This window comes from Schistosoma mansoni, assembly GCF_000237925.1.
Source record: "Schistosoma mansoni, WGS project CABG00000000 data, chromosome 2 unplaced supercontig 0108, strain Puerto Rico, whole genome shotgun sequence".
Taxonomy (NCBI): Eukaryota; Metazoa; Platyhelminthes; class Trematoda; order Strigeidida; family Schistosomatidae; genus Schistosoma; species Schistosoma mansoni.
Genome location: NW_017385999.1, coordinates 704,613 through 728,887, shown reverse-complemented (window position 1 = coordinate 728,887; position 24,275 = coordinate 704,613). Strand labels below are relative to the sequence as shown.

Genomic DNA, 24,275 nt, shown 5'->3' with positions numbered 1-24,275 from the left:
ACCGTAGAATGTGAGGTGACCATATATTGATATTCCATATCTTAAATAATTATTTGGGTATTACAATGCCTCAGAGGTCGCAGGAAGAAGCTTCAAAGACCATGATCGAAAAATCTCAGGGTGTGATTCCGGTTTACACATACACTGATCCATTTCCCCCTTCTCATTCGACAAGGGTTGTCAGATCAATCAGTGAACGCTTTCACCAAGAAGCTGGATCTCTAATGGAAAACTAGCTGCAGTGATAGATACAGATCATTTGACCTATTATGCTTATAAGTGAAGACTATATGGTTCTTCCTTATCAACATTATTTACTTGAAGATGTCACTTAGATTCAATGCTTGGCAACGCGGTTGTTTCTGATACCTTCTCGACCAAAGATCTTAACTCTGGTCAAGCTAGAATTTAAGAGTGGAGAAAGCTTATATATCTGAAAAGTGGTCTACACATCGAGAATCAGACAATCTAAGCCGATTAGTTGTTGCGATAAATGCGTTGAGCCGTGTACCCAAACGTATTCTTTTGCCTGCGCCTGATGGACCTCCTTCAACTAGGGTTGGTCTGGTTAGACTAATGAGGACAGATTCAATGTTGCACACTTATAAAACTACTTTTTTGATAATTTACTCACAGCAGTAAATTTGTTCGCTCGTATTTACTTTATTTTCAACATGTGTCTTTTCGTTCAAATTTCTCGATTGCATCATCAATGTAATCAGCCTAATGACGGCAGAAGTGTGATACACTAAACTTGCGATTGAAGGAAAAACACGTAAGTGCTTCAACCTCCTAGATATTTGATCAACTCTCCTAAACTTCTGCGGCCAAAACCTTAAACGACTTCACAAGATGCTAAAAAGGTGTTAAACAGTTTAACATGCGGAAATGAGAGCACAAATAAATCATTCGGCATGTGATAATCCTACATTAATTTAGATATTGAATTTCATAACCTCAATCTACGCAGCTAGTGCTACATAGCGACTGGTGGGTTTGATGTGATGTTCTCACTCTCTAGTGTTTGAGAATGGAGGGGCAATACCTATTGTCAGTTTGGGCGGTATACATCATTCTCGACATTTATCACCTGAATTAGAATGATAACATTAAATGTTAGTGTACTCTGGTACCGAAGTTGAGAGCTCTTTGTTCCATAGCCCAAACAACCAATAAAGAGGAAATAAATGGGAAAATAGGTTGGAAAGTAAAGACAAAATAATAGGGAGACGCGCCAAAATGTCTGCTTTTTCGCCTACCCGGGAGAAATAATGAGAATTTTCCCCCTTTATGTAGCTCTGTGTCAAAAAAATCGCTTGGTCGTCTAATTTTCACGTAATTGAAAGCCGATTTATCAAATGATGCTTCAACTTTTAACACACCTTCGGCATAACCCCAAACGTCTCCTTAGTTCCTTAACACACTGTATTTGACGTTAAAAATCGTACACGTTTAAAGAAACGTCGTATTGTGCAACTTTAGGATTAATTGGCAGATGCTCGATCATCGATCGCTATGTATTTCAATTGTTATTGCCAAGTCTTATTGCAATTTGAAAAGATCGATAAAAGAAAAATCGGTTTATGTAATATTAAGTATGCATGTATACTAAATTGCAAAGTGCATTTGAAATCAAACAGGCTTTCTCAATACTTAGTCAAAAAGTTTAGCATGCAAGCAAGAAAGTAGGACCACGTTTTTAAAAAGTTTACTGAAAAAGAGGGTTAAACAACAAAATATTCCACTGGTTATTCTCATTCGTAACGCCTGTTCAACTGTTGAAAATCTCAATAATCTTTTTGTGAGTTCTGTGATTTAAAGAAAAAATTTACGACGATATGTAAATGAAAATTTTATTTTACACAACTACCCACGTGAAGCTTTACTTACGGTTATGTGAGTTAACACTGATGACTGTACCTATATAACCGTAGAGAATAGTTATCACTTCAAATATTACATACATATTCTTGTTTTCTTCGATGGTGCTTTTGTAATTTATCTCTCGTGTCGGAAACATAAACTTGTATCACAATGTCCTACACTTTCACAATGTCTTTTTTGTCGACAGATGATGGCAGGAACTGTTTAATTAATACACTTAAAGTTATATATATATATATATATATATATATTACTCCGTATGCAGCCGTAATTCCTGCAATTCTGAGTTGCTCGTTTTGATAAAGTGCCAAGTAGCGTGAAATGACTGTCAACTTCAGGTGCCATGAAGTACGACAAAAATAAACGCATTGACGTTTTAAGATTATCATCCATTAACCACGTCAGCATGGCCATCTGTAATACGAACAATTGATCCAAAATATTTTGTTGGCTTGCAGATTTGTCCCTTATGTCTTTCTGCTTCAGACAAACGTCCAAAGTTCCTAGTTCTTCTTCATATGACAAAGGGAACTGTTGACTTGATAGTCCGCAATCGAATTTCCGCGGATGTTCACGCTCACTGTACTTCGACAGTTGCTGCTTCATTATGACACTCAGGTCAGGAATACCCGACGATATGTTCTGCAAATAGCATGCAGTCCATCAAATCTAAAAACCTTCACTTGATCGTACACGTGACTTTCTTGACCGCTGACGCACTGCCTACACGCCTAGATTCAAACGTTGTATCGAACTAGTTAATTTTTACATCTATAAAGTAAACAAGCCTACTTGGCGATTGGCAAGGCAACACTGTTGAACAACCGAAGTTTAAGATAGTAAAGGTGGCCTACATCTCGGCCACATCTATGTCAACGGAATTGCAAAGGAACCCCTCTTTATGCTTCAATGCGCCTCTACAAAATGTTGGTAAGCTTATTGTAACGACCTCTCCCATTGTGATTAACCGTGTATCTAACATCGTAACAAACAGGTGCGTCACATATTACAGCAGACAACTTAATAGCTATGTATTTATTTAACTTAACACTAAGCAGACAAACGTCATTCATTTCTTTTATTTCAGAAATGATGTCAGCAGAAATTTCGTGGAACTCTGACGGTTTAATATTCCCTCCATAAATCCCCACCTCTAAATCTTGGGGCAACGATGCGTCCTAATACAGGCCACAGATGTTGACTAGAGATGTTGGCATAGAAAGTCCATCTATATCAACATACAAACCTAAAGTATCAAAGTCACAAGTATACAGCCAAAGTTCAACATATCTTAGCAGACTGGTTTTCATTCTGAAATGGTAGTAAACCGCACTGCTGATGAACTTCGGTTGGACACTTGTGCACGTCCTCAGGACACTTCTGATGCTGCTCGGTAAGTACGGAACAAGATCTCGGAAATCATTCAGAATCCGATCAACATCTCTGATGCTCAGACAGGTTTTTGTCATTAAATTCATCAATATCTTGTTGATCTGCTCTTTACGATTCACGGATTTCCGAGAACACAAATTAACGTCATGACATCCTAAAAGAAAAAATATATCAACGTATTCGATTCATACATGTTCCATTATCATACAGTCTTCAGTCTTCAGTAATAAGGATAGTAGGTTGATGAACCTGTATTAATCCAGATAGATTGCCTTCCAGTGAAGGTTCAGCTTGTCCTTGAAAATGTTCACTGATGGGGCTGAAACCACTTGTTCGGTTAATGCGTTCCAGTCATTGACCATTCGATGAGAAAAACGGGACCCCACCTCTAGTTTTTCAGATCGCGGTTTGTGAACCATCTTTCTATGACCTCGGAAATTATTAGTGCTGGACGGAAGCAAAAAGATAAGACATATTAACACCCAAATCATAATTAAAGATGCGAAATGCTAGTATAAGGTCACCTCGTATCCTACGATAAGACAAGGGGAAAAGGTTTAAACGTCTCAAAAGCTCGTCGTAAATGAGTTTAGAAAGACCCTTCACTAATTTTGTCCCCACACACTGAACGCTCTCAAGTGATTTAGTATCCTTTATCAAACATGGGCTAGCTGCTTGGATACAGTACTCTGAGTGTGGCCTTACATAGGTGGGATATAAAATTCGAAACATCTCGTCAAAGCATTTAAATGCTCGGCGAAGTGACCATAGCGCACGATAACCTTTGAAAAGCAGTCGCGCTGCAGTGCGTAGTAGGTTTCAAGTCGTGACTTATAGTTACTCCTAAGTCTTTATGTTCTTGAACGCGTGGAAGAGATGTACCATTAATAGTATAATGGTAACTATTACCGTGCCCAAACCTTTCATCGGTAAAGCCTGTAGAAGGTATAAAATTTGAAGAATTCTCATTACAATTAATTCCTGTGTTGACTGCTATCGATTCAACACAAATCATTGTTAAAGTCAGAACGTTAATTTGGGTTTACGTTTATGAAAATATAAGTACGGGATGCGGCATATTTAAACGCGGTACGTTACATATTTTGTCTACAAATTTCCCCCAAGCACGCGGCATAAGGGGGAAAATCGACATTTCTTTTTTACTTACGCCTTCTTCTGCTATATTTGCCTTTTGTTCATCTTTATTTCCCCTTTATTGATTGCCTGGGAGGTTTTGTTAGTGAGACTATAATTTATGGACGACCACTGAGCAATGCTAAAGTAGCCTCAAGAGAATTCTAGCGCTGAATGAGGGCTGAGTCAGCATGGACAATCAGATTTTGGATCTGGAGTCATAATTCAGGTTTATGAATTAAAATAAGGGTCTTCATCAGGAACTGACATCAGCTATCATGCCAAAATTCTACTTGACTATATGGTTGCGTAAAGTTTTCAACGAAATTCAAGACCTTTATCCTTACTTTAAGTGGTCTATCGATAAGTTATAGTCTGGCCGTTTTGTTAATGATAGTGAAAGTTGACTCATAAAGTTTTCTTTTGGACCTCGAAATATTTTTGCTGATGATTCTGGCGGTTTACCGACAGTAATTTTAGATTTTTGCACCTTTCCTACTCACTTCTTTTAATGATGGATATCACCACAGAATCTCTCAATGAAGCTAAACGCTGCCTGAGGGTAAAGGTATACAGCTACAGTCGTGTGTCGGGAATTATGTTCCGGGACCGAATGAGGGATGAATATACGGTCGATACACTCACTTACGTGTTTGAAATTAGCCTGGCTGTTTTAGCTTTACTCTTTATGAACCATAATTAGGCGTCCGACGATTATTGAAGCTAATATTTTTGACACTGACCGTCAAACTGACTCTGTGACTACCGCACGAGGATTTTTGTTGTTTATTATAGTCTAAGATGATCAGCCTTCAAGATCAAGCACATAAGTTTGTCGTGATTCCCAAATTCTCGCCAATATCTCAGTCGACCTAACTCAAAACCGGACTACCATCCTTAAGTGTTTCTCCGGACTAATCTGTTTGCATCTGCTTTTCTTTATTACTCTAGATTACCTACAGCCACTTCAACCTAAGAGTTGAAGGTATTGTGTCAACTTGCTTATGAACGGTGGGAAACTAAATTGTGGTTGATGGGTATATGAACTATTCTCCAGTGTTCAGCCTATCAACTTAATCTCATGCATTGAGAGTGGATAATAGTTCCATCTTTTTCTAAAATATTCTCACTTGCAGCCGGATTTTCAATACTTGTTTCTTTGATAAATGTAAATAATTATCTAGTGTTGCTTATTCCCTCTGCTTTTCCCACTTTTTTGCTTTCTCTGCTAAGCACTGCTCACGATCATCGCGTAGGCTTTTCTTAGTTTGTGTTTAAGTTACGTTCGCTTCTCACCATGGCACGAGCCTGACATCACGCGTTTCTGAACATTTGTTAGCTCAGTAGACGCTACAGAAATTCATCGGCCTTTCTTAGCCTTTGGGTTTAAGTTACTGTTAGATATTGCTGGTGTTTCTACAGCTGTTTTTATATCATTCCAGTCTGCATCAGTGTGAATATCGGTTTTATGATTGACCAACTGCCTCTATAGTTGCCCCTGAGATATATTCCTGACTTTTTCGTTGTTAAGCTAAACTCTATTGGCTTTTTCACTGTGGGTTTTCTGTGTCCAATGGGACAGGCAAACACGTCTTTCCTTACGGTTAAAGTTGGTGTTTGCTAGAAACAAACGGTTATCCGAACATCATTGCAGCAGCTGGTCATTGTTATGTGTTTATTAAGCCTTAACACATTAAGATCCATTTAAATGCCTTCTAATTTGGTTTAAACTTCCTACCTGGCCATTGAAATCAACCGATACCACCACCACATCTGAGCGTTTGGTGTTATAAAAGATTATACTACGCCTCAATTATCGTAGTTACTGTTCTTTGAAGCTAAGTCTCCAAAGCATCTCTCTAGTTAATTAGGTGGATGGAATTTTCAACATCCGACATTCCCTGTCTCTTGAATTGTTGATAAAATATGGAGTCTTAGCTACGCTTCTCAATAAATCTTTATTCTTACATTTCGAAGACCATTGGCAGCCAGTTTGGCTTAAAAGTGGCTGAAAATCCGAAAGGAACAGATTTTCTGATCATCTTTTGTCTATATATTCTAAAAACATCCATTTTTAAGCATGTGTTCACACTATTTATTAAGTTATTCTGTATATTATTCATAAGGTGTTTCAATTTGTATGAGATAATAAATTAAAAGTCATGCGCATTCGTACCATAGTTCTTTACTTCACAGTGCTTTCACTCACTTTTAATTACATCATAAACCACATTCGTAGTTGTGTGGAATTGTAACAAGTGCAATGTTTTATTATAGTCACCATACATTTTTATGATTTGTCTACCATTGCTATTTTCATTAATCTACAGTCCCTACATGAAATTCCTGGATTCGTATGTCAGACTACTTGTATTAATATGGACAATCGTCCACATCGTTATGATATTGGGCAAAAGCTGTTGTGTTTCGAACCTGACAGTTCTAAGGCTAAGCTAATTTATTTTGCGAAGGTAATATATTTGATTTTTAAATTAATTTTCAGGTATTAAAACATGTTTCTCGAAAAGATACAGAAATTCCCCATTACGGTGTTCATTTTCACGGTTGGAAGTGTAAGTGGGATCGTGAAGTCCCAGAAGATTTGCTTCTTGAAAACAATGAATTCAATCGAATATTAAAAAGAAAAATTGATGAAGTTGCCCAGAATGTAACTTTTCTGTAATCTTGTTATTCTTGTTAAGGTACATGGAAGACATCAGCGTAAACAACGCATCGATATGATTCTGGAGGGTGCAGCTTTAAGTGGTGATGATATTGATTGGGAAACAGTTCCTGGCGTTTGGAAAGGATCCAAATCAAACAAATCTTATCATCGTTCTCTCTCAAGTGATAGCAATAGAGGGAAACCATTGATCAGTTCAACACCGTTTGGTGATAATATTCTATTTTTAGATCCAGGTCTTGCATCCATTCTGGATCAAGAGGAAATAACACAATTACAGTTTGAACAGCTTCAGGTAAATTCATAAAAATCAGGAACGTTTATATCAGATACACAAACCTTATATGGTTCCTTTAGATCTCCCCAAAAACCTTAGAGATATATTGAAATGTCATACCGATGCTAGTGATGTGGGAATAGATGTGTCCAAGGTATTTCAGTATTGGTGTTCAGTTCTTCAAGTGCTCCAAAAGTATGTTGATGGATTCCCATACAGTGAATTGAACATCAGTGCTGAGCTTGGGTGTAGTAGTTCCTCAAGTGGTAAGTTGGCCTTTTGATCAGTTTCGTGAACTGGTGATTCACTTTTTGGAAGATAACGTTGTTTCTGATAAAGATAATGTAATGCTATTTAAATTAAATGAAACAGCGTGATTTAATTACTTTTAGAAAAATCTGTATCTGTTGTTTGTTAAAATATATTACCCAAATCAAAATAGTTATATTGAGGTTTGGACATGTGATATGATAGGTAAAAGTTGATTATTCAAACCTCCGAATAACAAACATTTGAAAGGGAATATACATTCTTTTTTAATCTCCACTTATTGTGATTTTTCATCCCAGTTTATGTAAGCAGAAATAAATTACAAGTCCGTATCGGTAGTAGTTCTTATGTGTCGCGCTTTCGTTTTCCTGGTCGTTGACTCTTATTTTGCGTTCAAGCTGTATGTTGAGTTAGACCTGTACTATAGCAGTGACACACAAACGTAAAGCGTTTGATGGTAGATTCAAACTTCACTCTACTTACATTGATTTGCGTACCTGACTAGTAAGAACACTAGCCCTGACAATAAGTACAATTCAAAACAAAGTACACAAACCTGAACTTCATTTCTTCATCATATTATTTATTTACTACTTTTATTAAAAGTATACTGTAATTTTACAAGCTTATTTTAATCTTTCGGTGTTTCAGTTTTGCAAAAAAGATGGCATTAGAAACTGTTAGTTTAGTAATATATCCGTCTTTGACTATTACTCTGTTCAATAATTGAAAAAACCCTTTTTTTTCTTTAAGCTTCAATATGAGAGATTATAAAAGTTTTTCTTGATTTTATTCATTTCAAAGGAATTATTTCAGATCGCGTTTCACGTATCATGAATCCTTTATTCTCACTAACTGATCAAAACCGGTTAATTTGTGCAGAGGTTTGTTCTAGCCTACGCATATTGTTTGATTTTACTGTAAATAGCTATCTACTACTTCCTAATGAAAAATTATATTTTACAAACGAGTAAGTTTTTGTTTTTTAATAATTCGAATTAATTTTATTCTAATGTATTAAGTCTCACAGTTTTAACACATCATTTTAATCTAGGCCTCTTTATTTTCGAATAACCCGGTTAAATTCAAAGGTTTTCGTGAAGTTATTACAAAAGTAAGTGCTCAGTATTTTAAGCATCGACTTGTTATTATTCAGTAGATAAATAAAATTCCACTTTCAACAAATAAGTGTGGGTAAATTGTTATGAATTGATTGCTGGATAATATTATATACGTTTTAAAAAGCCGATGAATTCATAAACAAGTTCGCACCCTAGGCCTATGCTGCATTTATTTTCATTGTCTTGATTGTCATTGGAATGTACAATATATTATTTTGAAGATGATTAGACTACACTGATGGCGTTTTAAAGTATCGCTGTAATCCCAACCTTTTATTACTTGAAAGGTTATCCCCTTTTTTGTGGTCATGTTTTCCTACTTAAAGCAACTATTGTTACATTTCGAAGTTGGTAAAGTTTTGTCCCATATTAAGTTACTTATATGATGTACGTTTTTGTTTAAACAACTCATTTTATAAAGTCTAAATTGTAAGCTAAGTATTAAACGCTTAGACATCAATCAGTTGTGTTTTATCTCTGAATTAAATGTAACATGTATACACCACTAGTACGAATTTCGTAATAAGTGGCTGTTGTGTTCGTTTATTAGTTTGATTAGAAAAATCCACTGCAACTCGATTCATTCGTTATAAGTCTATACTATTTTATTTGATATTGAAAAGTTATGATAATTGTAATAACATCTTATTGAGCAAATATGTATTTTTCACTAGGGTTTCATTAAATCGTTCGTTAAAATACAATAATTTTACAGTAAGAATTATACATATATTGAGTGGTAATATAAGGTTATTTCGATTACAAATTTTAGGAATCTCGTTTTATTTCACTTGATAATTTCGGACAATTAATTAATAAAGAGGTCAATATTTACCATAGGCTGAAAAATTGGAATCGAAAATAGAAGGAGAACATGAGGAACACATAAACGTTCTTGGTATCCAGTCATAGAAAGTACTCTCACTTATTATGAACACATAAACTGTAATCAACGACTTCTTTTATACTTTGTTTATGTAAACTGACTTATTATGCTCTTATACCCAGGTTTATGTATCACGTGATAAGATCGCCAATTAGGTACCGAGTTATGCGTTCCAACTAATGACGCACAGACTAGTACGAGCAACCTATAGTTCCTATTGGTCCTCCGAGAAAGAAGCTTCTCTCCTAATCCCGCCAGTTTAGACCAGAACGCTAGTATCAACCTCTGCTATACGAATCATATATTTCAGACATACTGGGTTTATACACAAAGAAATCGAAACACATCATACCATAAAATAGAAAATAACAATTATATAAGATCAAGCCAAAAAGTGGCTGTGATTGTGAGAGACTTACTAATAAATTGGGAATATCTTAACATCAGTAAATCGTGTAATAATAATAACCAATAGGTCAAATAAAAGCATATAAGAAAAGGAAATATGAATATACGTATAATATAGTTACTTACTAGTAATACAATTTATATATATATATATATATATATATATATAATGTGTCATTTTCATTACTTTTTACTTCTATACTATATCAGTTTCAATGGTCACTTGTTTGAAGATGGTCAAGCATTCAGTGTGAATTATCATCATGGACCAAATGATATTCATTCTGTTTATCGATTCTCTTCACCTCGATATGAATTGCTTCCAAATTCAGAAGTTATAAAAAATCCACGATTACCTTGTTTAAATTATCCTCCTTACTACCTTTTAAGACTGATCAGTAGGTTATCTGCAAATTGATTGATTTTTTGTCTCATAGTTTTGATTATTTAAAAATTAGGTTTACATGTAACAATATTATATGATTTGTTTGTCCAACTTTCAATCACCTATCGAGACTCCAGTATATATACTCAACAGCTGTAGTTGCATTTACTGTATGAATTGCCTTCAAAAGAAATTCCATATGTTATTTTCGATTTCATTTACTCTTTCCATAGTTGTACCGTTGTTATTGTTGATGCTGGTGGTGGACGTGTTGTTGTATCTTTGTTAATTTTGCATAGAGTCATTAAGAACTTTGGTAACATGCGTTTTACGCGTTTAACATCACAAGATGAATTTGTGGTGTTGGTAATAGTAGTAGAAGTAGTAACAACATTTGATACTATTACCTCATGATTTGATTCTACGTAACCGACTGGTGATTGATACAGCTTATCCAATGTTTTAAATGTTATATTGTATTACTGAACAAATCTGTCCAACAGTCTTGTCTGATCTAAAAGGTTATGTTTGCTCCATTTGAGAGTTACAACTTACCTTGTTAAGTTATGGACACAATATTTGTTCTGTAACCCATATTTATTAAGGTTTAGGACTCGAGCGTCTTTTTTCAATTAGAGTGAATACCATAAAATCAAACAAGTTTTTGTATCAGTTTAATTTCTACACTTTGAATTAACACAAGAAAAAGAACTAATCTGGAACAATCAAAACTTCAGTAATAACTATTTGTAGAGCAGAAAATAAAGGGTTAAAGAAATAAACTAACATTGAAAAACGAAACATAATAAATAGTGAATTTTGTACATTTAATCTATATTACCATCCATTTTATGTTTGTCCATGCCACGTACTTAGAATATTTGAATCATTGTACATCTCGTATGACACTAGACTGGTGATAGTTATTATCAAGTTTTCGATTTTTTTCAAATCCCACTCTATGTATGATCTTAGTTTTAGTTTTTCATATCTACCCCAACTAACTTCCGTTTATGCAACTGAGTAGCATCACTAATCTTTGTATATAATGTTCAGCTCAAAACGCGATATACTTATTTGTACTTGACTATTGAATTACATTAATGTTATTATTTGTAGGATAAAATTGGTGATTATCTGTCTTAATTACATTTAAATCACGATACACATGTTCATCTATCGGTATCAAACTTCTTCACTTTTATACTCAAGCTTTTCATGTAAATCTAAATATCAATCAAAAATCTCAGCTACTTAGTTCTGTGTACTATAAATAAATCCAGATATTTGTCATTAATGTTCCTTGCGTTTTTTAATCCGAACATTGTTAGTTTGAGTAATGGAAAGTTTTGTTTTTTATTGCTGAAACATTATTTTGTAGCTATCCTTCCAACATTACTGGATGGTATGCAATTAACAGCTTGTCGACGTGCTATAATTCATCGACATCTGTACATGTTTATTCATTATCTTGATCGAACTTCGAAATTTTGGTTTAGTAAATGCTGGTCACATGAAAAGGATATGCGTTCAGGTAATCAAATTTTAGGAAAGATATTTTCAGGAAAATCATGTGGAGATTGATTTGTTAACTATGTTTCATAATTACTTCCTAATGTTAAATTTTTGTATTTTATGTCCATATAAATTGGCCAAGTCAACGAGTAGATATCCACTGGTATCGTAGTAAATTAATTAGTTTAATTCGTCTACCAACTAAATGTTTCTGGCTACACTTTATGGTGTGTGTGTGTGGTGGTTTTCTTCTTTGCTTACTCTTGTTACCCCTCGTAGAGCATGCTTTTGTTGTCTGATTCCAATTCCTAGCACAATGTGTTCTTTGTTGAGCGGCTACTCCTTAGTTTGTAAGTTACCCAGTTCGATTTAGTCTGAAAAGCTGAATGAAATCCACGCTAGTTTATATTATCATTCAATAAAGTTTTTAAAACTTTGATCTAGTTAGATGTTTCCCTTTTTACGAGTAATTTTCATGATCATCTAGTCGGATAAGAACGAATCTGGTTTGAATGATCAGTCCAATAGATTGATGGGTATCTCAATAATTATACAACTCTCTTGAATCTGTTTCGTGATCTCGTTAGTAAAGCTAATTATCCTGTAAAAGGATTTATATTATCACAAAAAATGAGTAAGCCTATCTGTTAAAATGTTTAGAAAATATCAAATACCTATTTATATGTTTTCTGTATTGGAAAAACCCGAAAAGAGTATACAATAGTAATGGTATGTGTTATTGAAGGAGTGGTAAGCACAGCTCAATAACTAGATGAAATTAGTTTTGTGTATTAAACTGTCAATCATATATGTTTTGTAGATACTAATAACACATATATTATAATCTGTATAAGGTAATATAAATGTAGGGAAGATTGGATATTTGTTTTCAAGTTAACCACTATGACAGTAATCCAGTGCTCATTAGTCCCTAAATTATAACTTGTAGAATCAACTAAACTAAGATTAAATAAATATGTATAATTTATCATGTTAATGTTCAAACTACGTATTACCAACTTTCGTATTGAAATCACGAACCAATCCAAGTTAGACAACCACTACAAACCTGGAAGCATTGGGACAGCTGTCCTAATGTGGGACTTCTTTTCAGTACGCGCTCAAGACTCACCTCTGAGGATTGAATCCAGGATCTTCGGTCTCACGCTCAAATCCCTAACTTCAAAACAACAACGGGGTTCCAGTGGTTTACGAGTTCAGCTTCACTCAGTCTGCGTGTACCAACTGGTTAAATTCTGAAAATCATATTCATTAGATTTCTGAGAAGTGAACCAACTATAATGTATTCATCACAGGATTTTAAATGCTATTGTTTTAACTTTATATGAAATTGTATTACCAGATATAGGACGACCGTCAAAAGCTTATTAATGATAGCTGTCTAATGTTCACCAAATTTCAGCGACTACTAGCTACCTTCTAATTCTTCCATACAATTAATAATCACCACTTTTTATTATTTTTTTTTCTAGTCACCTAATAATGATCTCTTAAAGTATAAATTTCTCATAAAAAATTGTTAATTTACAGACACTTTAATTTTTTCTATTTTATTTAGTTCGATGATTTCTTATTTATGTATACGTACATGTTTTTTTTAATTATAGTGTCAAATAAGTTGGAACAATCCTCGGTTAATACTACAATATCTGAATCTTCCAGCGATACAGAACCGTTAACAAATATTACTAGTTATAAATCACTACGGCGTACAACACGAAATACTTCTAAAAATCAATTAACTATGAGATCTGAATCATCAGAATTATCTCGTTTGATAACAAAACCACTCTATTCATCAAATGAATCACCTACAGTAACATCAAATTCTCAACTAATAATAAGTGTTAATCTAAAAGACATAAACAAGGATTCTAACACAAATGTACCATTGACAAGTTCTATCACAACAACACCTTCAACTGTCATAATATCAACATCTCCAACAACAGTGACAGGAACAAAATTCAAACATAACTCTGTTGATTATCCATCAACAGATGTAACATTTCAATCACAAGTTAAACATACTACTCGATCTGCTCCATTATTAAGTGAAAAATTGGAAACTAATTATCATACCACAACAACATTAAATGCAACAACTACTAATACTGTTAGCACTACACAAGGTAGTCTTGATCAAAATATTCGTATGACACGTTCAGTTGCTATGCTCCTAAAGAGAATAAATTCTGGTCCTAATTTACGTTCTCATTCACTAAGAGGAAAATGATGATACGAATAGAAATAATAATATGCACATTTTTCTGTTTGTGCATTTCATTGTTTATACTACTAAGATGATTATCTTTATTCCTTGTTCTCTGTCAAACATATTTTTGTAACGTGTTTCTTCTAGATATTTTCACTGTCATTATTATTATTAAAATAACTGCTTACCAGTTTAACTGTTATGATGATATTGTGAATCCTGATAGTAAATACTTGTTTTGTATGTTTTGGGAATAAATTCCTGTAACAAGGTGTACACTTCTAAAGAATTAGTTAATTTAGAGGTTGTTTTTTTCTTAGGAAATAATCGTTAGTTCAAAGAATCAGTAAAGAGCGTGTTTTCCATTGGTGAACAATTTGCATTGAATTACCATCGTCCGTCTTAATACAGCCTGCGGTGTACTAGTAGTTAGTTAAAACTTAAAAAGGACAATATCATTATACTAGAACTCACTGATGATAATATACTCATTTTGTTTCGAGGATTCCCGCATAAGCATTGTACAGAAGAAGTCGCAAACAGATTCTTCCATTATTATAAGTTTATAGTGGAAACTATCTTTATGTATTGATGAGTTGAATAATACACTTTTTTAGATGTATAAGTCCACTGTATTTTGATTTCTGTGTATTGAATAAACAAATAATTCAATTCAAAAATCTATATCTTTAATATTTACTTGTTATGCGCAAGTAGTATTCTTTACGGATTAAGTTCATTTAAGACTGTTTTGAAAACCTTTAGCACACAATGATAAGGGATCTCATAATAGAATAAAACAGTTTTCGATAGTGTTCTAGCTGCCAATCTGTGATGAATACGATTTACAATCCAAACTAATTTTCACAACGCATCTCATTAACAATGGTGTGTTATTTTGAAGAAGCATTGTTGATACCAATTGTTATGTGATTGTAAACTAATCATTACAACTTCACATAAATCATCCGTTAGCAGATTATTTGTAGGGCGAGAATTTTTGAATTTGTACTATACCGGAGTTTATTAGCAGCTGATCATGTGGAGTTATTCTTTCCTCAAATTTCTAATTATAATACCATGATTCTGTACATTATTATTATTAGAAACATAAATTACCTAGATGATTACAATTTACCGATTTGTCGAATAAAATAATACAAATTAGCTTGATGCCCAAAGACGATATTGCGACATTGTTTTAATGGTCAGAATTAAGTAAATATAATCATTTATCCGTTAACCAACTGTATAAGTTGTTAGTTTGTGTAACTCTTGGACTACGTTTATGTAGTCGATTAAATGAGAACATGTATCTTTATTTACAGACATTTATTCATTTGTATATTCGAGCCTTTATTACACATCACCCTATTGTATTATTTGTTTCTCTATAGGTACACAGATATGTTACGTTACTCTTGCATAACTCATGCATCATCAATTACAAGAAATTCCCTATTTAAAACCTATTTTCCCAAGTTATCATCCTTAAATTTGAAGGAAGAAAAGAATTCACTTGATGTGAACCCACCTTTGAAACGCTACAGGAATTCTACTTCTGTTATACGTGCATTAATTTCATGTGTGCAACCTGTTCCAGAAGCTCCAATTTTCGATTTAGGTCCAGATTTTAGTCGTTTACCGACCGCAAGAACACGTCTTTGTATGTTGTCAAAAGCTAAAGGTCGTTTAGCCGCAAGAGTATCTGCCAGAGATTTTTTTCCAAATGATATTACAGCTTTAGGTACAGAAGTAAGTAAGATGATCTTTTTCATTTCTATATCTAGTAATTTCACGAAAGATAAACTTGATGAGTATTTGTATTTTATAGAATCTATGGTTTATATATTAAAACTAACATCAACAATGTATCGTAGTTGAAATTCAGTGTATCCTCGAACTGTGATTCTCTCAGTTATACTCAGTCGATGGTAAATTTTCATCTATTTTCCACCAGGTTAGAGGTTCACTCATTAATTTTGAACATGCTGAAGTATTGTTATTCATCCTAATTCTAGCAAACTGTTAATTTTTGTTGTGATGTTGAATAAAAATAAATATACCAGTTCTTTATTAGTTTTTTGTTAGGAAAATATTTGCAAGTTCTGTTGTCCGTAATTTTTACTAAGATTGATTTGCGCTGTATCATCAGCTAAAATAATTCATTTTTGAATTGATATTCTTTTCGTTTGCAGGCTCCACTTATTAGTCGATGGATACCTATACAAACTCCTGATAATATTTTGAAGCGTGCTGTTGAAGGATCATTAAGCAATGATGAAGCTATGGATCGGTTGATTTTACTTCTTGCTCCTGAACATTCGTGGAAATTATATAAAGAGATAGCTCCTGTAAGTGTGTGTATCACGGCAACAAAATTAATATACATAATTTATAAAGTTTGAACCTTCCTGTTGTTGATTTTCACTCCTTAACATCAACAATGAGAAGATATAAGCACTTACAAGTAAATAGTAAACTCATCCCTGCTGTAAAAGCCTGTGACTACTTGGATTCAATGGCTCAGTAAACAAAGCGTCAGGCATTCAAAGCAAATGGTATTGAGTTTGCGTTTCAATGTGAACATCAACACGAGAACGCGAATGCACCCAGTAATTAATGCAAAATAGGACGAAAAGTACGTCCTAAATTGCACTGTTAGACACATTCCATCTTTTCGGAAATAAATATACATACTTCTATGATTTACTCGTAAATACAGCTCATTTGCCAAATGTAAGTTTATGTACTAGGCGTTGATTCGCATTACTTTTTAGGGATCATTGACACTACCCAACTGTCCAAACTAAATTAAACAGTACGATATTCAGATGTCCAACGTATTGCTTAAAAGTTAAGCACTACAACCTCTAACCCGTTGTCATTGATTGTAAAACCACCTTGGTTCTTAATTTCGAAGCGAACTTCACTGCTTCAGTTTTCAAGCGATCTGTTCTCTGATTGTACAAAGTATTTCAACAAGTTTTTAAATTCTAACTTCTTTTGATGATACCTACCACTCAGATTGCTTACTGACCTGGTTTTATCTATTTCTTTTTAAAACATATCGCTAAGCTGACTTAGGGGAGATACCGAAGTGGTTTCTGCTCCTTCATCATCCTTCTGGCATTGGAGGGGATGGGTTACATTAGTATATCTGTTACTAGGATAATGCAAGAGTGTAAAGTATATTAATATAGTAAGATTAAAGTATTATACTAACAATAGCCTTTGAGCGTTTATCTAGCACAAGTTTAACACTTATACTAATTTAGCAAATCTCATATATACTACAAAAGTAAACAAATCAGTAACTTAAAAGGTACATTCCAATTAAATATTTCTCGAAATCATATACTATAAGGTTATTTACTTTTTTTGTGTTATAATTTTCCGTATGGTTCTCATGTTATTTATATTTTTTATGCATATATTAGGATTACAAATGGACATCGAATACTTTGCATCGTTTGCTTGACCTTTTATGTGTTACAAATGGTGGTCGAGGTGGATTTCATTCCCATGTATTACTAAATAATTATAATTGGAGTAATCTTCCAGATCCAGATGAAATCTATATAACTCACCGTTTTGATATTACTACTACATCTAATCATGATAAACAAATAATAACCAATCGAAACGAGTTGGAAAATACAACAAATGACGAAATCAACGATGAGTTTACAGGGGACTCCATATCATTAGTAGAAGAATCTAATAATTGGGATTTAGATACACCTGCAGAGAAATTGTTTCATAAAGAATATAACATTCTCAATACTCCAGCAGGTTATCGAAGTATGATTCGTGGTGCAGCTAGATTTGGTAATGCTGATCGTGCTTTCGAATTGACTAAACTTGTATGGGAATCAAAACATGACGATAAATATCTTGATCTAGCCACTTACAATCAATTAATTCGTTCTCTACATCAATTAACAATTGTAATGAGAGGTGAAGAAAAACTTTGGAATGTAATTGTAAATATTTTAGAACATGTGAAAACATGTGGAGATCCAATAAATATTTCAATTTTTACTAATATTCTTTATACACTTGCACATGCAAGTGCTAAAATGAAATATTCAATGTCATCAACATTACATTTATCTGATGAAAATTATGTTTCAATAGGTTTAGGCTTATTAAATGAATTAAAACGATTAAATTTTAAACCTGAACTTGGTACATTAGCTAATTTGTTGTTTTTAATTAACGAAACACCAGCACCTCTAAATCGATCTTCCACATCGACAATAACTAGATCCATGATAAATAAACAGAATAATAATAATAATTTGGTCAATGATCATACTGATTATTCATCATATACTTGTTCTAATCTATTGAATGAATTATTAAATGAAATAGAAATCTATTTTAATAATAATAATTCTGGTATAGGCCGATCACCTCAACGTTTCGATGCATGGACAATAGATGATTATATGTTTTTTCCAATAGCAATGAAATGTGCAATGAATGAATTAAATGTAAAATTAGGTCAAAAAATCCATAATTTATTAATTCATCATGAAGATAGAACATTTTTATTGCCTAATATTCGAATGAAACGAAGTTATTTACATGATTATTGTAAATTAATGATTCAGCTTAATGAATCTGATTTAAATGAATTTAATCAATTAATTCAACGTTTTAATACAACTTATTGTCAGTATTTTGATGTGGTTTTACCGTCAAACAATTTACTGGCAACTTTAGTCAGAAATTATGACCGAATATTACGTTTATGCGATAGTTATACTGTACAAAAACTAAAAATCCCTTCAAGAAAAAAAACATATAATCAACAACATATTCATTCAATAAAATTAACCACATATAGTTACTTATGTAGAATATTAGATGATTTGTTGAATATTGAATTCTCTCATTATTTACGTGTTAATCCAAACATCATTGAACGGATAACACATATAGTGTACAAATGGGCTACTATTAATCCAAAGGATGCATTAGAAATGTCTATGAAAATAATAAATGCTTTAAAAAGATCAGATAATTTAATAAAGACAATCAATGATGTTTCTACAACTACTGGATCTCATTATGATGTCAATAGATTAAAAATCGATCAATCAACTGTGAAAAAATACGACAAACTTGTTAAATTTATGATAATCGAGAGTACAAAATTATGTTTCCCAATTTTTGATCAATTATCTGTTGAATATAATAGTAATAATAAAACTAATCGTGAAGAATACTTAACATGGAAAACAAAATTAGTTAATACATTATATGATTGGTTTAGTTATGCTGATAGTCATAATATGATAACCTGGGAATGGGCAACAAAAGGATTATATATTTTATTGAAAGAAGATGATTTTATACAACTGTATGTTGATTATTTTATTTCATCCTATTAAATGTTTATTTTTAATAGTGATCGCTTTATTAAAATGTTCAACTTCATACTGGAATTGTTTTGCAGTAACTTCCAATTGATTATCCCTCTGTGATTTTGATTTGAAATAGACTTTCGTCAGTATTAAATTCTTTGTAATGACTTTTGGAAGGATAATAGATACATTTATACCATCATGTCTTGTAATAATTATGAAGTGAATTAATACACTAATTTCTAATGTACAATTTTGTATAGATCGAAATTTATTCATTAGTTAGTGAATTTGAATTACCTGAAAAGATTGCGATAATCATTATGGATTGTCAACCACCATAGAAAATAAAACGATGTTTTTTTTAGTCCATTGCATAATGCATAACTCTTAAATCTAAGGTAGTAACAGACGTAATTAAGCTGTCATCTAAATTGTATGAAATTGCAAAATAAATAATCGTTAACTATTTTTAAAATTCACAGATAAGCTCTGAACGATAGAATGATGGAAGAATTGCTATAATAGAAATGATTCGAATCATTAAAAAGAGTTCTAATCCATGGTAATCTGATATGTCACGTTATTTTTACTTACTTACACTTGTTACCAGTTGTTGAGCATAAGCATCTCACCAGGATTCTCCAACCAACCCTTGTCCTGACCTTTCTTTTCCAGTTTTTTCGAAGTGTCGCTTATTATTATTATTATTTAAACATAAATATTGGTACAAGGAAGCACCAGATAAATATGCGCCTCACAAATCTCATTCGATTTGTGTGAGGGCTGTGATACTGCCCAGGTGCCCAGACTGAAGCAGGTGGTTTTCTTAGGGGACCACACCCGGAGCCTTTGACCTAAAGGTCTAGTCCACAAGGCAGTGGAGCATCGTGAGGAGATACAGTCCCATGGTAGCCGGTCACCAACAACAGGTTCATACGCCATTCGTTCCATCAGGATACTGGAGCCCATGTGCACCATTGGTTTGGAATCAGGGTTTTCCAACTCCAATAGGTGGATCCTCCACATCCACCAACCCGGTTAAAGCGCCGGACATTCGCTTTTCGTCCTCTCACTTTTTTGAACAACACCCCCGTCACGAGAAGGCAGTGAGTAGGACTTCCCTGGCAGAGGTTATATATTCGCGTGGCCATATGAGAGCATTTCGAGAGGGAGAGCAGACTTTCCCCACTCTCGGCCGTACCAGGGCATTCGGGGGAATCGCTTACTCTTTTAATGTCTGCCTCCGACTCCCGGCTCAATGGTTTCTTTGGTCTCCCTCTTTTTCTTTCGCCTTGTAGATTCCAGGTTAGGGTTTGCCTCGTGATGCAGTTTAGGGATTTCAGTAAAATGTATCTTATCCACCTCCAACGCCTTTTTTCGTGTGGTCTTGTGTATGCGTTTGTGGCGGAATATGATTCCACCTATAACCATTTTATTAAAAGCACATAAATTTGCAAATGTCTCACCATTTTCGTTCCTTTCCCCCAGTCCATTTTGTCCCATGGTGTCGTCATACACGGTGTTATCCATTCTGACCTTGGCATCTAGATCTCCCATCAGGAAGGTCGTCTTTTTCCTGGATAGTTCTCTACAGAGCGTTACCGTCTAATAAAACTGATCTTTATAATCTCCACTGCTCTCATTCGTGTGCAAGTAGCACTCGATAACATTCAACATAATCCCTTCCTTGTTTTGAAGGATCCTTTGTTGATCTTGGAGCCATAAAGTTCCCGTTCTACAAGTGTTTTTCTTGCTTCTTTGGGTGACATCAGTGCAACTCCTTGAGTATGTGAGAAATTTTCTCGATCACGACGACACCTGTCCCGAAGCTAGTATTTTCTGTCCAGCTTGTGTCCACTGATTCCAAGCAGGGCCACGTTGTATCTTCTCATTTCCACAGTTATTTGAATGATCTTCGCGGTCTCCTATATCGCGCAGACATTCCATATATCTATGTCAATTGTTACTCTGATTGTCAGGAGGGGCAACAGGTTCATGGTTCCCGAAGAATCTCGGCTTTCACCACAAGACATCGTAAGCATTCTAAATGAAGATCCTTCAACTCCCAGTTCAGATGGTTTAGATGATCTTATTGATTAGCGTTTTTTCGCAGCAAGGTTTCTTCCCACAGGGTGAGTTTACTAACCCTTCTGCTACGGCTTGGAACTGACACTAACCCTAAAAGGGCTCCAGACGGACTTATCATTTTATTTTAATGATGAACATTTGTTATCTTGTTACTGGTATTCTGATTGTATACTGAAATTTGCTTATTTTTATTTTTTTCAAAATCAGGGATTTTATGTGGAATGTTATGCAATGTTTGGTGAAACAAGATGTGGAATTCAAAGTTTGTGTTAAAGAACAACGAGATTTATTAGAACCGGTTTTAAACATTCTAGAACAATCCATTTCAAAAATCTCACGGCAAGATATTGAATCTACCGAAAAATTAGAATGTTTACAGTTCCTGAGGGAAGCTCTTAGAGCCACGGAGTCTGCAAATATGCTACCCTTGTATTCTAGTACGTCTAATCCCGTCGAAATTCGCACCCATGATTCGCAATAAATGAGTAAATTTACACACCTCTTCCTTGTTCTAAACGACTCTTTGTAACAATGAAATGGTGGTATAAAATTGTATTATGAGCATATTTTGAAAAATTGTAAATACATACGTGTTTGTTTTTTAATGGTTGGTCACCTGCTTTATACTTAGAATTCGAACACTGCACAAAACACTGTAATAGTTGTTAGCATTCATCAAAAAGCTATTCTTGCTGGTCGAAGCTCATTATTATAGCTTGGCCATAACCTTCGATAAGACGATTGTTTTCCGTGGACTCAAACTATTTTAGACCATTGATACAGTCAAAAACGCTATCTTTCGGCTACTCGATCTAAGACTGAATTTCTGTCACACAGGATCGATTTAACTTATGTCATTGGAGGATAAATAATAATAACCTTGTCTGTAGTTCCATTTTTCTGTCATCGTGGTTGGCTGTCCGACATTTATAGCTAGCGTCTTCCCACTCAAAGAAGAGATCAGTAGAGACAGGTTTTAGGGATTACAAAAACTCTTCTGTGGCTCACTGTTATCCTTCTCTAGATACCACTCAACTGAAGCTTGACTGGAATATTGAAATAGGCTGTTTGACGTTTATCATAGTTAAATATACAGAGGTAAACCTAAAGTTACACTTCATTTAGCACTCAGTGGTCAGGGCGTCCAAACAACACCCCACCTACCCTGATTTGACTGGATAGTATCATTAGCCTTCACTTGTAATATGGTTCATATTCAAGCACTCGGTAGTGAGTTACTTTTCGCTACACTTCAATTACCTAAGATTTGACTACAGTCAAGCCTCCAACTCCTGCTGAGGTTAAGAAGGCTGCTACAAATGAAACAAACAAGCACGAATTTGATGGGCTTCAAGTATGGTGTTCTTAAATTTATGGTTAAATTTACATACTTGCTGGGATTTATAAATCAGAAGTATTCGGGTCTTACTTGGTTTGAGTTATGAATTATCTTCAGATAACTATTTCTAGCATCACAAACCCGTGTTAGTTGGAGCACAACATAATGAGATGGGCTTCAAGCATGTATTAATAAATTCCTCAGATTTTAGATCATTTATCTGATCAAAAGTAGATGGACCTAAAAACAACGTATAACTCGCAGCCAATAGGTAGTGCCATGGAGTTGTACTCTTATGAAGGTGTGTACGGCTAACCACCACGTTGGAATTCTATAAGAATAGTATCTTTACTAGTTCCAACACTTTTTATTTGAGTATATTCGCACATTGGTAAACAGTTTGGACATAGTAGGTGAAGATGCCGACTGTTGGGGACTTACTTCTCTAATTGGTTATTCTGATAAAGGTGTATCATCTGTAAAATGCAATGTCATAACCTGGAACTGCTTTACACCAACACCTTGGCAACTCAGAAGTAAAATGGAAAAATTACGTACATGGGAAGTAGCTATTTTGTTTCGTACCTATCAACCTACACCATAAAATAACCCACTTCTTATTACAAGCCGAGTGTACTGAGCAACAGTCATCGGTTAATCTCTAATTAGACGCTTGTTAGTTTTTTAGTGTTCCATATTTAGAAGCGATTTTAAATGCAGTCTTTGAAGTACATTTAGTCTGACACTACTTGCTTTATTTAGATTTGAAAAATCCAAAATGTCCAATGAATCCCGTTGTATGATTGACTACTGAATTTCCTATCACAATTATGCGTTTCTAGTCTATAGGACTAGGTGGATGACACGGATACTTTTAAAGTCCGAAACAAGAGACAAACTGTCTCGTTTTTCGAATTGAACACAAAATTTTGTATATAGCTAACCTACATAGACGTTCTATAGAAATTACGCTAAGCAAAAACGGAATATTTCAGAGTGAATGACTAACTAGATACACGCTTTAACGAACTAATCCAAATACCTCACAAAACCTTTTGAGAACTAATTTGACTGGGATCAAAGCAAGATAACGACTAAAACAGTGTAACAAAAGAAACGAACAGAGTACAAAGCTCTCTTACTATATGATATCTGAAGTAACCAGGTCGATTCTTCATAATATTGAGCTGAGTATCTCCAAAATATATGTTCACTCTAAATCAATTATATTTTACCTGAGAATCATTTAAGTCCAGCTTTAATGTTTTTTACTCAAGTC

General features: G+C 34.0%; 2 protein-coding genes across 2 annotated transcripts; both read left to right on the top strand.

Moving 5' to 3' along the window:
• Window positions 1-3,200: 3,200 nt before the first annotated feature.
• Window positions 3,201-14,212, top strand: Smp_140400 (hypothetical protein; the record flags this gene model as incomplete). The annotated part of the gene is made up of 7 exons (XM_018791626.1): window positions 3,201-3,277; window positions 7,124-7,388; window positions 7,423-7,636; window positions 8,445-8,610; window positions 10,266-10,453; window positions 11,822-11,974; window positions 13,584-14,212. The coding sequence occupies 7 exons, from the start codon at window positions 3,201-3,203 to the stop codon at window positions 14,210-14,212; spliced, it is 1,692 nt and encodes a 563-aa protein (XP_018645232.1).
• Window positions 14,213-15,598: 1,386 nt separating this feature from the next.
• On the top strand, window positions 15,599-22,245 carry Smp_033770 (hypothetical protein; the record flags this gene model as incomplete). The annotated part of the gene is made up of 4 exons (XM_018791625.1): window positions 15,599-15,946; window positions 16,390-16,545; window positions 17,632-19,562; window positions 21,865-22,245. 4 exons carry the CDS (start codon window positions 15,599-15,601, stop codon window positions 22,136-22,138), a joined length of 2,709 nt encoding a protein of 902 aa, XP_018645231.1. The 3' UTR covers window positions 22,139-22,245.
• Window positions 22,246-24,275: the final 2,030 nt, after the last annotated feature.